Genomic DNA, 13,772 nt, shown 5'->3' with positions numbered 1-13,772 from the left:
TTTGAAAAAGGGGTACTTTATAAAAAAAGGTTGAGAAACACAGCTCTACACTGCCTTAATCTTCATTCAGAAATGAAGATTTTAATAGCTAATGCTTCTTATTCGTACTTGTACATATGTTCAAGAAAGGAGAGGGGAAAAGATGGCAGCATGAAATTTATGTAGGTTATGTACATATTTCATTGTAACATCAAAAGTGGATTAGACCAGATCGGCAAACACTTGCTTTTAAAACTTTACCTTTTTTCTTTGTGAAAAGAGTTGCTCTTTTTTTATTTATCACTTTACCCTATTACAGTGATGATCAAAAATAACTTTTTGCTTACTAATGTTGAAGGCAGTGGAAGTATACTCTAAAATGATAAACTCTAAAAGCATGATAAAAAGATACTGTCCAGGCCTGAACACCTTTTCCTGCTTATTTATAAAAACTAGAAAAATGCATTTTCTCTTGCACATAGTTTGTAAGTCTGTTGTTTACAACAAGATCACAATCAAGTGAAAGAGAAGAAATGGATGGAAAAGATTGTTTCCTGTGTTCAGGAGAATACTTTTTATTGATGCTTTTTCTTTTAAAAGATTCACGTTTTTTATATTGTATGTTATCCATCCTGGACTTTTAAAGACATACCATTTTTTAAATCAAAAGATCCCCAAACAAAAAGGTTCACTTTTTTTAAAAATTTTTTTTACAAAAATGGTATAGAAAATGCATTAGTATCCCACCAGTACTGAAAATCCTAGTGTTAGTGGCTGAGGTAATATAAGAGTTTAAGACGTTAGGAGATTATATAGAGATTATTCTTATCATAAAATCATGACATCCATGGACATCCATTGGATTTCTTTTACTACAAAGAAAGTATACACTTATGAAAGTTCTCTTGATTTTCAGAGGTGCCGAGCATCCATGAGTTTTAATGGGCTTTGTATGTCCAGTCCAGGATGGGGAGTGCGGACCCCAAACAGCCGCCTGCTTCCGCTTGCTCCCCCGCAGGGGCCCAGCTGAGCGGCGCAGAGTGCCAAAGGGGAAAGGGGGAGGGGCACTGACGTACACGGCCAGGGGGTGTGGCCGTGTACGTCAGCGTTACCGACACTGGGCTACTATATATATGATTACCCAGATATTTACATACTTTTAGAAAAAACATATCATCATTCATTTCTTGCTGCCAAGTCATTTTCATTTAAAGATACCTAAAGTAATTCTGTAGAAATGGTATTAAGTTTAGTTGAATAGAGATTTTATTTCTTCTAAGTATCTTGTGTGATGTAGTTGTTTCCAGATAGACAGTGAAAATATAGAGTAGTTCACAGTCCTAAGAGGTGCTGAACTATCTCTTCTCTCATGATCTGGCAGGGGGCACTTGGAAATTTGCAGGATTGGTTCTATAATATTTATTTTGTTGTCAGAATAAGACTGAATATCCTGAGTCATAATGTCTTGTTCACAGTAAATTAAACAATGCAAGAAAACACCACATTGTACTTCAGTGGTATAATAAATATTATTTTTGTTGAAGGTTCGCAAACAGCAGAAGAATGGGGACCTTACCTTTTTAGAGAAAGTAGAAGATGACATCCATAAAGATTTGGAACACACCATGAGAGAGCTTCAAACAAGACATGCAGAAACAGTGCAAGAACTTGAAAAGACACGGAATATGTTAATTGTGCAGCATAAAATTAACAAAGATTATCAGGTACAAAACTGCTCGCATTGGAAAATAACCTATAACAAAATGCTAATATTATCCAGCACCTTAACTTTTTTCCCCTATGAAGAAATTTCAATTAATGGTGAGGCTTGTGAATTCAGGACGTTTTCAGAATAAAGAGCTAAGTGTTCATATATTTGAGCTCGAGGAGAAATTCCCCATTGTGATAAATATTGGGCCATAAGAGTGAAATTCAGAGGGGTGAGAATGAAGGAAATCTACCTTCCATAGACCAGGAAAGAGTAGCCTGATTGTATCTGCAATGTTTGGTTAGACCACAGGAGTCACATGATTGTAAGCTTCCTCTGCTAGCTCATTCCTTGAATACAAGCCTATTTACAGCCACATATGAATTCTGATTTGAAGTATATAGGCAAAACAAAGCTTCTGGGTCAGTCAGCTCTTGTGTTAACTCTTCCCCTCACACGCTCATCTCTGCTGTAGAACTGCAGCTCTTGTGCTTGTGCATCACATAATGGATATCATTCCAAACCCAGAAAAACTTGGAAAACAAAAGAGTAGCACCATTAAACATGAAAAATGGCTAATTTTTATTATGACAAAATGAGGCTTATCTACATAGAGCAATGTTAAAGCACATTAGGGAACCTATAGAGCCCACCATCAGGATTTACACTATTTAATATGCAACACATTTACACTTTTGAAATCAACCCCCATAAGGTGCATTGCCCCATGGCGTAGACAAGGCCTGCATTTATTTCTGTTGGAGTTAGAATAGCTCGCTTCACAGTCTCAAAACACGGATTCAGATCTTGAATTTAAATGCATTTTTTTATTAGCCATCATATAACTCCATGGCATGTATCAAAGAAATGGTGAATACTCTGTGACCTAATTTATAGAAAAGATGTAACAACTCTGCCTCAAACAATCTGAGCTGAGTAAAAATGATCTAGAAGCCTTCGAATGAGTGCACTTTCAAAGTCAGTATTTGCTAGTCCAGTGTCAATACAGTATCACAGTCTCTGCTCTCCTAAGTATGAAGAGAGATGATGATTATTAGTGCAGATGCTTGGAATAATAATGATTTTCTTAAAAAAAAATCTTGCTATTAATTCACCTAACATATACTGCGTTGCTTCGGGGGGTAGCCCAGTTGGTCTGTACAGGATAAACTTAAAAAACAACAAATAGTCTGGTAGCACTTTAAAGACTAACAAAACATGTAGGTGGTATCATGAGCTTTTGTGGGCACAGCCCACTTCTTCAGGTGACCAGAGTGTTGGATGTCCAGAACTAAAATAAATAGAGGTGGGGGGAGAAGGGGTAAAATGGAACAGGGGGGAGGGGACAAGAAGAGGTAGTGGGTATAAAAATATCAAGGAGAAAGCCAAGTTGTAATTTAACAGGAAAAATAAATAATCTATAAGCACCTAAAGACTAGGTAATCAAGAGGCAGATAAGAACCATTAGTAGGCAATAGAGAAGAAGAGTACTAACACCAGATACAATACAGACAAAGAATCATTTGCACCTTCATTGTTTGGTAGGTTGATAATGTCCCAACCATCGGTATCTTTGTTTAATCCACTAGCATGAGTATCAAACTTGTGAATGAATTGTAGTTCCAGTCCTTCCCTGTGTATTTGGCTTGTGGAATTGGTCTGTAACAAAACAGCCACTTAAAGATCTGTTAATGAATGCCCAGGTAGATTGAAGTGTTCCCCAACAGGTTTTTGTATGTTCCCTTTGTGGATATCTGATTTGTGTCCATTAATTCTTTCCTTTAGGGACTGTCCAGTTTGTCCAATATATACTGCAGTAGGGTATTGCTGGCATTTGGTCGCATAAGATTACATTCCTGGATGTGCAGTTGAATGAACCTCTGATTTGGTGGCTTATGTGGTTGTCTCCAATAATGAATTTGCTTGTATAGATATGTGGGCAGAGTTGGCATCGGGGCTGATTGCAGGGCTTGGTTCCTGGATGTTTATGATGTAGCTGTGTAGCATGGTTACCGGAGAGAATTTGTTTCAGGTGGGGGGGTTGTCTGTAAGCGAGAACAGGCCTTTTTCCCCAAGGCCTCTGAGAGTGAGGGATCATTTTCCAAGATAGGTTGTATATAGTGGATAATGGGTTGGAGGGGTTTAAGCTGTGGACTGTAGGTAATAACAAGTGGAATTCTGTTATTTTTTTTCTTTTGGATCTGTGTTGGGTCCATTATTAGTCTCCAGAGCTATCCTACTTATCCCAAAATTAATTTATATTCATCAATTGAAATATGTCATTGTATGTAATCTACTAGGGTATGTCTACACTTCAGAGTTAGTTCGAACTAACGGACGTTAGTTCGAACTAACTTTCATAGGCGCTACACTAGCGCTCCGCTACTTCGAACTTAATTCGAACTAGTGGAGCGCTTAGTTCGAACTAGGAAAACCTCATTTTACGAGGATTAAGCCTAGTTCGAACTAGCTAGTTCGAATTAAGGGGTGTTTAGCCCCTTAATTTGAACTAGTGGGAGGCTAGCCCTCCCCAGCTTTCCCTGGTGGCCACTCTGGCCAACACTAGGGAAACTCTATTGCCCTCCTCCCGGCCCCGGACCCTTTAAAGGGGCACGGGCTGGCTACGGTGCCTGTGCCAGGTGCAAGCCTACCAGCACGCAGCCAGCAGACCCTGCACCTGGCACGGCTAGAGTCAGCCACCCGATGCCTCCCAGCCCTCCCCCTCTTCCTGGGACCAGGCTGGCGGCTCCCGGGAGCTTGCCCGGGACCGCAAGAGGCGGGCACCCGCCTGGGCTAGTGCGGAGATCGTGGACCTCGTCCACGATCTCCGCACTAGGCACAGGAAAGTGGCCGTCTAGGGCAGGAGAGCTGCCAGCCTGGCCACCCAGGAGCAGGTGTGCATGAAAATCAAGGGGGTCCACTGAGACCCCGGACCCTGAGCCCTGAGCTTACAATGGCCGTCCTGGGTCAGACCAAAGGTCCATCTAGCCCAGTAGCCTGTCTGCCGACAGCGGCCAACCCTAGGGACCCTGGCGGGGATGGACCGAAGACAGTGACCAAGCCATTTGTCTTGTGCCATCCCTCTCCAGCCTTCCACAAACCTTGGTCAGGGACACCACTCCTACCCCCTGGCTAATACCACTCCATGGACCCAACCTCCATGACTTGATCTCACGTCCCTTTAAACTCTGTTCTAGTTCTAGCCTTCACAGCCTCCTGCAGCAAGGAGTTCCACAGGTTGACTCTTTGCTTTGTGAAACATAACTTTCTGTTACTAGTTTGAAGCCTGCTACCCATTCCTTTCCTTTGGTGTCCTCTAGTCCTTCTTTATGGGAACTAATGAAGAACTTTTCTGTATGCACCCTCTCCACCCAACTCCTGCTTTTAGAGACCTCTATCCTGTCCCCCCTCCGTCTCCTCTTTTCTAAGCTGAAAAGTCCCAGTCTCTTTAGCCTCTCTTCATATGGGACCTGTTCCCAACCCCTGATCATTTTAGTTGCCCTTCCCTCTCCCACCCTCTCTCTTCCCCTCTCCCACCTCCTTTTCCCAGTCTCCCCCAGTTTTGTTCAATAAAGACAGATTCCATTTTTGAACACAATTGTCCTTTATTTTGTACATCAAGAAAAGGGGCTAGGGAAGGGTAAGTGGAAGGAGGTGAGGGAGGAATGGGGTACGAGCCCCCGATGGGGAGGACTGGGCTGGCTCTGCTGGCATCTGGGGGTGGAAGCTCTCCTGCAGCCCCCCAATTGCCCCCTCTCCCCAGATGGCATCCTGCGGCAAGTGCAGCCGGTCTGATGGCCGAGTTCTGTGATGTGCCCAGTGTGGGCACGCCGGGCGCTCCAAGCCAGGATTGGTTTGCAAGCGGGGCACCCCTTAAAACTGTCTGTCCGGGGTGGGGGTCAGGTCCCTTTAAGCGCAGCCCTCGGCTAGCCTGAGACAGCATCTCCACGCTCTAAGTCCTCCTGTGATGCTCTGCCGGCACTGCTTCCGGCCATCCTTAAGCCCGGTTCAGGGTCCACTTAATGTGGACATGCTAGTTTGAATTAGCAAAACGCTAATTCGAACTAGTTTTTAGTTCTAGACGCGTTAGTTCGAATTAGCTTAGTTCGAATTAACTAATTCGAGCTAATTTAGTTCGAATTAGCGCTGTAGTGTAGACGTACCCCTATATATTTGCAAGTGATTGTGAATCTGTCTGTCTGATTGTGTGTCCATCTCTCTGTGTGTCCCTTTGTTCAAGAACTCCTAAACAGTAAGAGCTAGGATGACCAAATTTGGTGTGCTGTTTCCTCTTATGATAAATTAAAGCAGCAAGGTCAGGATTTGATTGTGTCAGGACCATGGCATGTGCATGGAATGCAATTGTTTTTCATCAAACTGAAAGAGAGGATGTTATAGCAGGGACAGTTCATGAAGTACGACAGCAAACATGGGGGACAGTTATACTCCTGAATGACCACAGGGTCCTGCAAGCACCCCAGGCCTGGGAATCAGCTGCTGATCAATAGCACAGCCCCCTCCACCCGGCCTCTCCAGTGAGAAGCAGCCCCCGCTGCCCCCAGGGAGCAGCGCCAGTGGGATGCCACCGCATCCTCAGGGCCGGACCTGGGAAGAAGCCAGCCTTGGGTGGCACACCCCTACTTGGAGCCAGTCCAGTCCTCCTTGGGAAGAAGCTGGTGGGTGCCCCAAACTCCTGCCCTGAGCACTCTACCCCTTGTGCTGACTCCTGTACCCATCCCCAGCCCTTTGTCCTGAGCTCCTCCTCACCTCAACCTTGCTTCTACATGCCCCATATCCCCAGACTTCTGCCCTGAGCCCCCCACATCCCCAAGCTCCAGCCCAAACACTTGTACCTTCCATACTCCCAGTCTCCTGCTGTGAAGGACCCAAGCAACACTAGGTAAGTCTTATACTTTAGAATGTTTCTGTAAACAATATTACATTGTTAAACAAGGCCAAAAAAGGAAATGACACTTCCCCCCCCACATATAATAGATTATCATATTAAATTATTTTTATTTATATTCTTTCAGACTGAAGTTGAAGCAGTGACGCAGAAGATGGAGGGTTTACAGCAAGATTATGAGTTAAAACTGGAACAGTATGTCCATCTTCTTGACATTAGGGCTTCACGCATCCGAAAATTAGAAGGTACATTTTTAATCCAATTTTTGGTTCAGTCAGATATAGCTAATCTGCCAGAAATTATTAGGATTTAAACATTTATTGTTTTTAAAATTAGTAATCTAGATATCCTCTTCATAGGCTCTTTCAGTTCCTGAAATTAGAAGGCAAAGTCTAGCATTGGAATCCACTAGCACAGACCCCCTTTGTCTGTATAGTGGCCTGTTGATTTCAAAGTTAAAAATAAAAACAGCAGTTGAAGAAGCAAAACACTATAAAAAGTAGCTGTCTGAAGCAGCTGTTCCAGAAAAAGGATAGAACTACTTTGTGGTGTATAGTTTGTTGAGTGACCCTAAAAACCCAAAAATTACTGCCTAATATATAGGGCCCTACCAGATTCACACCCATGGAAAATGTGTACCTGACCATGAAATCTGATCTCCCCACTTCCCCATGCCTGTATTTTGTATTTTTTTTACCTTATCATAGAATCATAGAATACTAGAACTGGAAGCAACCTCAAGAGATCATCAAGTCCAGTCCCCTGCCCTCACAGCAGGACCAAGCACTGTCTAAACCACCCCGATAGATGTTTATCTAACCTGCTCTTAAATATCTCCAGTGATGGAGATTCCACAACCTCCCTAGACAGTTTATTCCAAGCTATGTCTACACTACAAGGTTTTTGCACAAAAACCCATGGAGCATCCACAACTCAAGTGCATTTTTGCGCAAGAAAATCTACAGTCAATCGACAGAATAGTGGGTTTTTGCGGTGTAGGTATACCTCCTCCTATGAGGCATAACTCCTTTTTGCGCTACAGCTCTTCCGCAAAAAGGCATGTATGGATGCTTCGCAGAAGTTTCTTGCGCAAAAAGAGCCTATCCAAAAAAAGCACAGGTGCTCTGATGGCCATTCTGCGAATGGCCATCAGAGCTTTCTTGCGCAAGAGCGTCCATGCAGTGTGGATGCTCTCTTGCGTGCGCAAAAGCGATGCGCTTTGAGGTGTGGACACGCTTTTGTGCAAGAAGTTTTTGCGGAAGAACTCTTCCGCAAAAAACTTCTTGTGCGAAAATCCTGCAGTGCAGACATAGCCTCAGTGTTTAACCACCCTGACAGTTAGGAAGTTTTTCCTAATGTCCAACGTAAACCTCCCTTGCTGCACTTTAAGCCCATTTCTTCTTGTCCTATCATCAGAGGCCAAAGAGAACATTTTTTCTCCCTCTTCCTTCTGACACCCTTTCAGATACCTGAAAACCACTATCATGTTTCCCCTCTCAGTTTTCTCTTTTCTGAACTAAACAAGCCCAATTCCTTCAGCTTTTCCTCATAGCTTATGTTTTCTAGACCTTTTTATCATTTTTGTTGCTCTTCTCTGGACCTTCTCCAATTTCTCCACATCTTTCTTGAAATGTGGTGCCCAGAACTGAACACAATACTCTAATTGAGGCCTAATCAGCACAGAGTAGTGTGGAAGAATGACTTCTCATGTCTTGCTCACAACACTCCTGTTGTTGCATCCCAGAATCATGTTTGCTTTTTTTGCAACAGTGTTACACTGTTGACTCATATTTAGCTTTTGGTCCACTATGATCCCTATATCCCTTTCTGCAGTACTACTTCCTAGATAGTCACTTGCCATTCTGTATGTGTGACACTTATTGTTCCTTCCGAAGTAGAATACTTTACATTTGTCCTTATTAAACTTCATCCTATTTACCTTAGATCATTTATCCAGTTTGTCCAGATCTTTTTGAATTATGACCCTATATTCCAGATCAATTGCGACCCCTCCCAGCTTGGTATCATCTGCAAACTTAATAAGCATACTCTCTCTATACCATCATCTAAATTGTTGATGAAGATATTCAACAGAACCAGTTCCAAAAAAGACCCTTGAGAAACCCCACTTGTTATGCCCTTCCAGCATGTCTGTGAACCATTAATAACTACTCTCTGAGAGTGGTTATCCAGCCAATTATGCACCCACTTTATGGTAGCCTCATCTAAGTTGTATTTGCCTAGTTTATTGATAAGAAGGTCATGTGAGACCGTATCAAATGCCTTACTAAAGTCTAAGTCCGCCGGGGCATTTATGTGCGCCCGCCTAGTCTGCATTAGGCACATCCTAATGCAGGGGCAGACTGGCCCGGTGGGACAGAGCCACCGGGCTCCGCACTCCTGCACCAGAGCTGGTTGAGGTGCTGCTGGCACTTACGGCCCCACCAGAAGACCCCACCGGGCCTAGGGACTTCGATGAGGAGGCCGGCAAGCTGACCCCGACCGGGGACGGTACCAGGCCAGGGGAAAGGAAAGCAGGCATGGCTGCGAGAGGCTCGAGCATGTGCCATCAACCTGGGTGGAACCAGGGCTGCTCCGGGGGTGAAGTCACATGCGGTGCACCGGAGGGGGTGGTGCCACGTTGGTGTGGCATTGCAGCGCCATTTTTTAAAACAGCCAGCTGAGGATCGGGGAAGGAGGAGGAAGGAGATGTTCCGAGTGGGGTATGGGCGAGCAGAGCCTCGCTAGAGGCAGGACAGCGGTGAGCGCACCTGGCGTGGCGGTCGTGTTGTAAGGGGCCGGGGCTATGAACACCGAGCGGCCCAGCTCCAGTTCCGGCATGTGGTCTAGAGCTCGGGCTGCAGGGACTTCTGGGGCCCAATCGCAGCAGACTCTAGCCCTGCAAACTGGAAGGCAGAAGGGAGGGGAGGGGAAGAATAGGTGGAAAAGGTGGGAGAGAAAGGGGCTTGTGCTGATGGGAGGGGGGCAGGTCAGGAGAAGAAAGGGGAAGGCACCAAGGGACAGGGTAAAGGAGATACAAATGCCAAGGGTGGGGGGGGGCAAGTGGAGACAATGAGGAAAAGGGCAGGAGGGGAGGTGTCAGTGGGAGGGGGGGACAGGGTGATGCTGGGAGAGGAGAGGAGAAGAGAGGAGAGGGTAAGGGCGTTGGGGCTAGAGTGGGGAGGTGCTGGGAGAAGGCTTGAAAGAAGGCATGAGGAAGGTGGGGATGGAGCAAGTCATGTGTGAGGGCACAGGGGCATGAGGGAAATGGGGGCAGAGGGTGGTGAGGGGGTAGGCATCAGGGAAAAAGAGGGCAAAGGGAGCAGAGGCAGTGAGGGAAGGGAGAGGCACCAGGAGGGTGCAGGGGTAAGGGAACATGCAGATGCCAGGGGATTCTGGGGATGAAGCACAAGGGCAGACACCTGCAGGAGAGGGACCAGCACCAGAGGAGAGAGGCAGGGCAGGTGTGTAGAGGGAGGTGTTAGGAGAGGGGGTAGCTCACATGATCAGAGTGGGGTACTGGAGGAGTGGGCACAGGGGGGAGAGAAGGGCTGGTGGAGGGGGGCAGGTCTCAGGAGGGCTGAGGGCAGTGAGAAGGGCAGGAGTCAGGACAGCAGAAGAGGGTGAGAGGTTGGGGGGCAGCAGGCACCAGCAGGGGAGCTAATGGAGCAAGGGGAAGAGACATGGTGGGGATGGGGAGTGTGAGATTTAAAGGTGCCATGATTTTTTTGGGGGGGGAAGGTGCTTTTTTTGCTGAACAACATTTGGACATCCCCCCTTTTACTAATGCAGAATTTTGTTTAAAAATGAATTACAGTATAATTGACATAAAAAATATCCAACTAAATTGTTTCTATCAAATTTACATAAATTCACATTTAATATGAAAATAGCAAATTCACATGGTAAGGTGAAAGAGTAATTGCCGAATAATTTAATTAATACCTTTTACATGTAAAATTACCTTTTTTATCTTATGGATTCATATATTAAATATTATGTTTTTTGTATTATTTAATGTACAAATACAAAATAAGCCTTGAAAAATTGTTGGCGCCCGCCACACTCTTCTGAAAACATGAATGTGCTATTGGCCACGAAAAGGTTGGGGACCACTGGTCTAGGTATACCACATCTTCCACTTCTCCCTTATCTACAAGACTTGTTATTCTATCAAAGAAAGTTATCAAATTGGTTTAACATGATTTGTTCTTTACAAATCCATGCTGGCTGTTACTTATCACCTTATTATCTTCCAGATGTTTGGAGATGAATTCCTTAATTACTTATTCCATTATCTTTCCTGGCACAGAAGTTAGACTGGTCTGTGATTTCCTGGGTTGTTCTTATTTTCCTTTTAATAGATGGGTACTGTATTTGCCATTTTCCAGTCTTCTGGAATCTCTCCCGACTTATATAATTTTTCAGAGATGGTAACTATAGGCTCAGACACCTCCTCTATCATCTTCTTAAGTATTCTAGGATGCATTACATCAGGTACTGATAACTTGCAGACATCTAACTTTTCTAAGAAATTTTTAAAGTGTTCTTTTTTTATTTTATCTTCTAAACTTACCCCATTTCCACTATCATTCACTATGGCTATGTCTAGACTACATCGCTCTTTTGAAAGAGGGATGTAAATTAGACATATCAAAATTGCAAATGAAGCCGGGATTTGAATTTCCCACACATTTCAATTGCATAATCGCATCACGGCGTTCTTTCAAAAAGAAAAGCCTTTTTCGAAAGAACCTGTACTAAAAAAATGAGGTTTACAAGAGCTTTCGAAAAAGGCTTTTATTTTCGAAAGAACTGCATCTAGATAGCGGTTTCACTTTCAAAATAGCTTTTTTCGAAAAAACTCTGTGACGCAATTATGCAAATGAAGCACAGGAAATTCAAAGCCCAGCTTCATTTGCAATTACAATATGACTAATTTACATCCCTCTTTCGAAAAAGGGATGTAGTTTAGATGTACCCTATGTTAGGCATTCCTTCATCATCAAACTTCTTGGTGAAGACCAAAACAAAGAAGTCATTAAGCACGTCTGCCATTTTCAAATGTCCAATTATTGTTTCTCCCTCTTCACTGAGCAATGGGCCTACCCCGTCATTGGTCTTCCTTTTGCTTCTAATATATTTGTGGAATGTCTTCTTGTTACCCTTTCTGTCTCTAGCTAGATTGAGCTCATTTTGTGCCTTTGCCTTTCTGGTCTTGCCCCTGCATACCAGTATTGTTTGCTTATATACATCCTTTGTAATTTGACCTAGTTTCCACTTTTAACGTGACTCCTTTTTTATTTTTAGATCATGCAAGATCTCCTGGTTAAGCCAAGGTGGTCTTTTGCCATACTTTCTATCTTTACTATGCAGCAGAATAATTTATTTTTGAGCCCTTAATAATGTCTCTTTAAAAAACTGCCAACTCTCTTCAGCTGTTTTACCTCTTAGTCTTGCTTCCCATGGGACCTTACCTACCAGCTCTCTGAGTTTACTAAAATCTGCCTTAATGAAATCCATTGTCTCTTTATTTCTGTTTTCCCTTCTACCATTATGTGATACAGATTTAATAGGACATACTAGCATTTTGCGAATAGGGGCCCTGACCCATAGAGAGTTGCATGGTGGGGGGAGTGTCAAAAGTTAGTTTAGGGGGATTGCAGCACTATCATCCTTCTACATAGTCACAGCAGAGAAGGAAGTTAGTTATCATGTCTGCACGTGTGCTGGAGAAGGGTGGGAAAAAGCTGATCATGGATGGGGCAAGGAAGGTGGATAAGAAATGCAAGAAGAGCCACGAGGAGTCTTACTCAATTTATTTCTACAAGGTACTGAAGCAAATGCATCTAGATACAGGCATTTCTTCCAAGTCCATGAGTATTATGAAGTCCTTCATGAGAGATCTCTTCAGGCACATTGCTGTGGAGGTGTTATGCTTGGCTTTATATAACAAGAGGTCCACTATCAATTCCCTAGAGCTCCAGGTGCCTTGTCTCTACTGTTGCCTGGAAAGTTAGCCAAGCACGCTGTATCCGAAGGCACAGAGGTTGTCACCAAATACGCCATCTCTAAGTAAAACTTTATGTGCCACAGCTGTGAGGTGAAACCATCAAATGAATTAAAATCCAAAGGCTTTGAATGAATTAAAATCCAAGAGCTGGGCAGATGGGAGAGTGGTGGATACTGACAGAGGGCCCAGTTCTACAGGCAGTAGCACAGTAAGGTTGGCAATTCCATACCATGTCATCCTTACTTCTGGGGCTAAGGGCAGTTCTACCTTCAGAGCTGGGCTCCCAGCCTGCAGCTGCTGCTCTACAGTGGCCCTGCTCTGAAAGCAGCATCACTGCCAGCAGTGGCACAGAAGTAAGTGTGGCAGTACTGCAACCCTCCCACAAAATAATCTTGTGACCTCCCCCTCCCCCAAAACCTTCTTTTTGGGTCAGGATTCCTACTCTTACAACACCATGAAATTTCAATTTTAAGTAGCTGAAATCATACATTTATGAATTTTAAAATTCTAGGCCTATGAAATTGACTAAAATGGACTGTGAATTTGATAGGGCCCTTCTAATATATCTGCAAGATACCACAGGAGAGTAATGAATAGAACACATGTATACCCTACTGTACATTACAGCATTGCTCCTTAAGCGCTTGCAGTTCTGTAAAGACATGTCTACACAGCAGAGTTGTTCCAGAATAATGGATGATATTCTGAAATAACTTTGCAAATGTCTCCACAGCAAGCCGGTTATTTTGAAATAATTTTGAAATAACAGGCATCTTATTCCAGTTTTTGTAACCCTTATTCTATGAAGAATAACACCTATTCCGAAATAGCTATTTCTGAATTGAGCATGTATAGACAGGACAGATGGAATTATTTCAAAATAAGAGGCTTCCAGAAAATCTCACAGGTGCCTTGATGGCCACTGTGTCTACACTCATCAGAACTCTATAGCTTCCCTTCCTCTGCAACCCTTAAAGCTCCGGCCGCAGGAAAAATAGTGTGTGGCACACAGCAGGCCCTGACAGCCCTAAGCCACACAGTGGCTATAAGACCAGCTCTTTCTGCCACCCTGTGCAACCTGATAGCTCCCACCGAGCCATCCAGAACAGCTAGGCCCCTAGCGGGGGGAAGGAAGAGGCATGTGCCTTCCTGTTCTGGTGCACAGA

General features: G+C 44.0%; 1 protein-coding gene across 7 annotated transcripts in view; it reads left to right on the top strand.

Moving 5' to 3' along the window:
* RPGRIP1L (RPGRIP1 like) overlaps positions 1 to 13,772 on the top strand; it is a 171,832-nt gene that overhangs the window by 60,734 nt on the left and 97,326 nt on the right. For all 7 annotated transcript variants that reach the window (XR_012906738.1, XR_012906739.1, XM_075940280.1 and 4 more), the window contains exons 13-14: positions 1,524 to 1,703; positions 6,721 to 6,838. Coding sequence is in view for 5 of the 7 variants with exons in the window: in XM_075940280.1 (XP_075796395.1) it covers positions 1,524 to 1,703; positions 6,721 to 6,838 (298 nt within the window). In the remaining 2 variants the exon portion in view is untranslated. The remainder of the gene's footprint in view (positions 1 to 1,523; positions 1,704 to 6,720; positions 6,839 to 13,772) is intronic.

This window comes from Pelodiscus sinensis, chromosome 12 (genome assembly GCF_049634645.1).
Source record: "Pelodiscus sinensis isolate JC-2024 chromosome 12, ASM4963464v1, whole genome shotgun sequence".
NCBI classification, from domain to species: domain Eukaryota; kingdom Metazoa; phylum Chordata; order Testudines; family Trionychidae; genus Pelodiscus; species Pelodiscus sinensis.
Note: the sequence above shows the minus strand (reverse complement) of the source record. Positions and strands in the feature narration are given on the sequence as shown.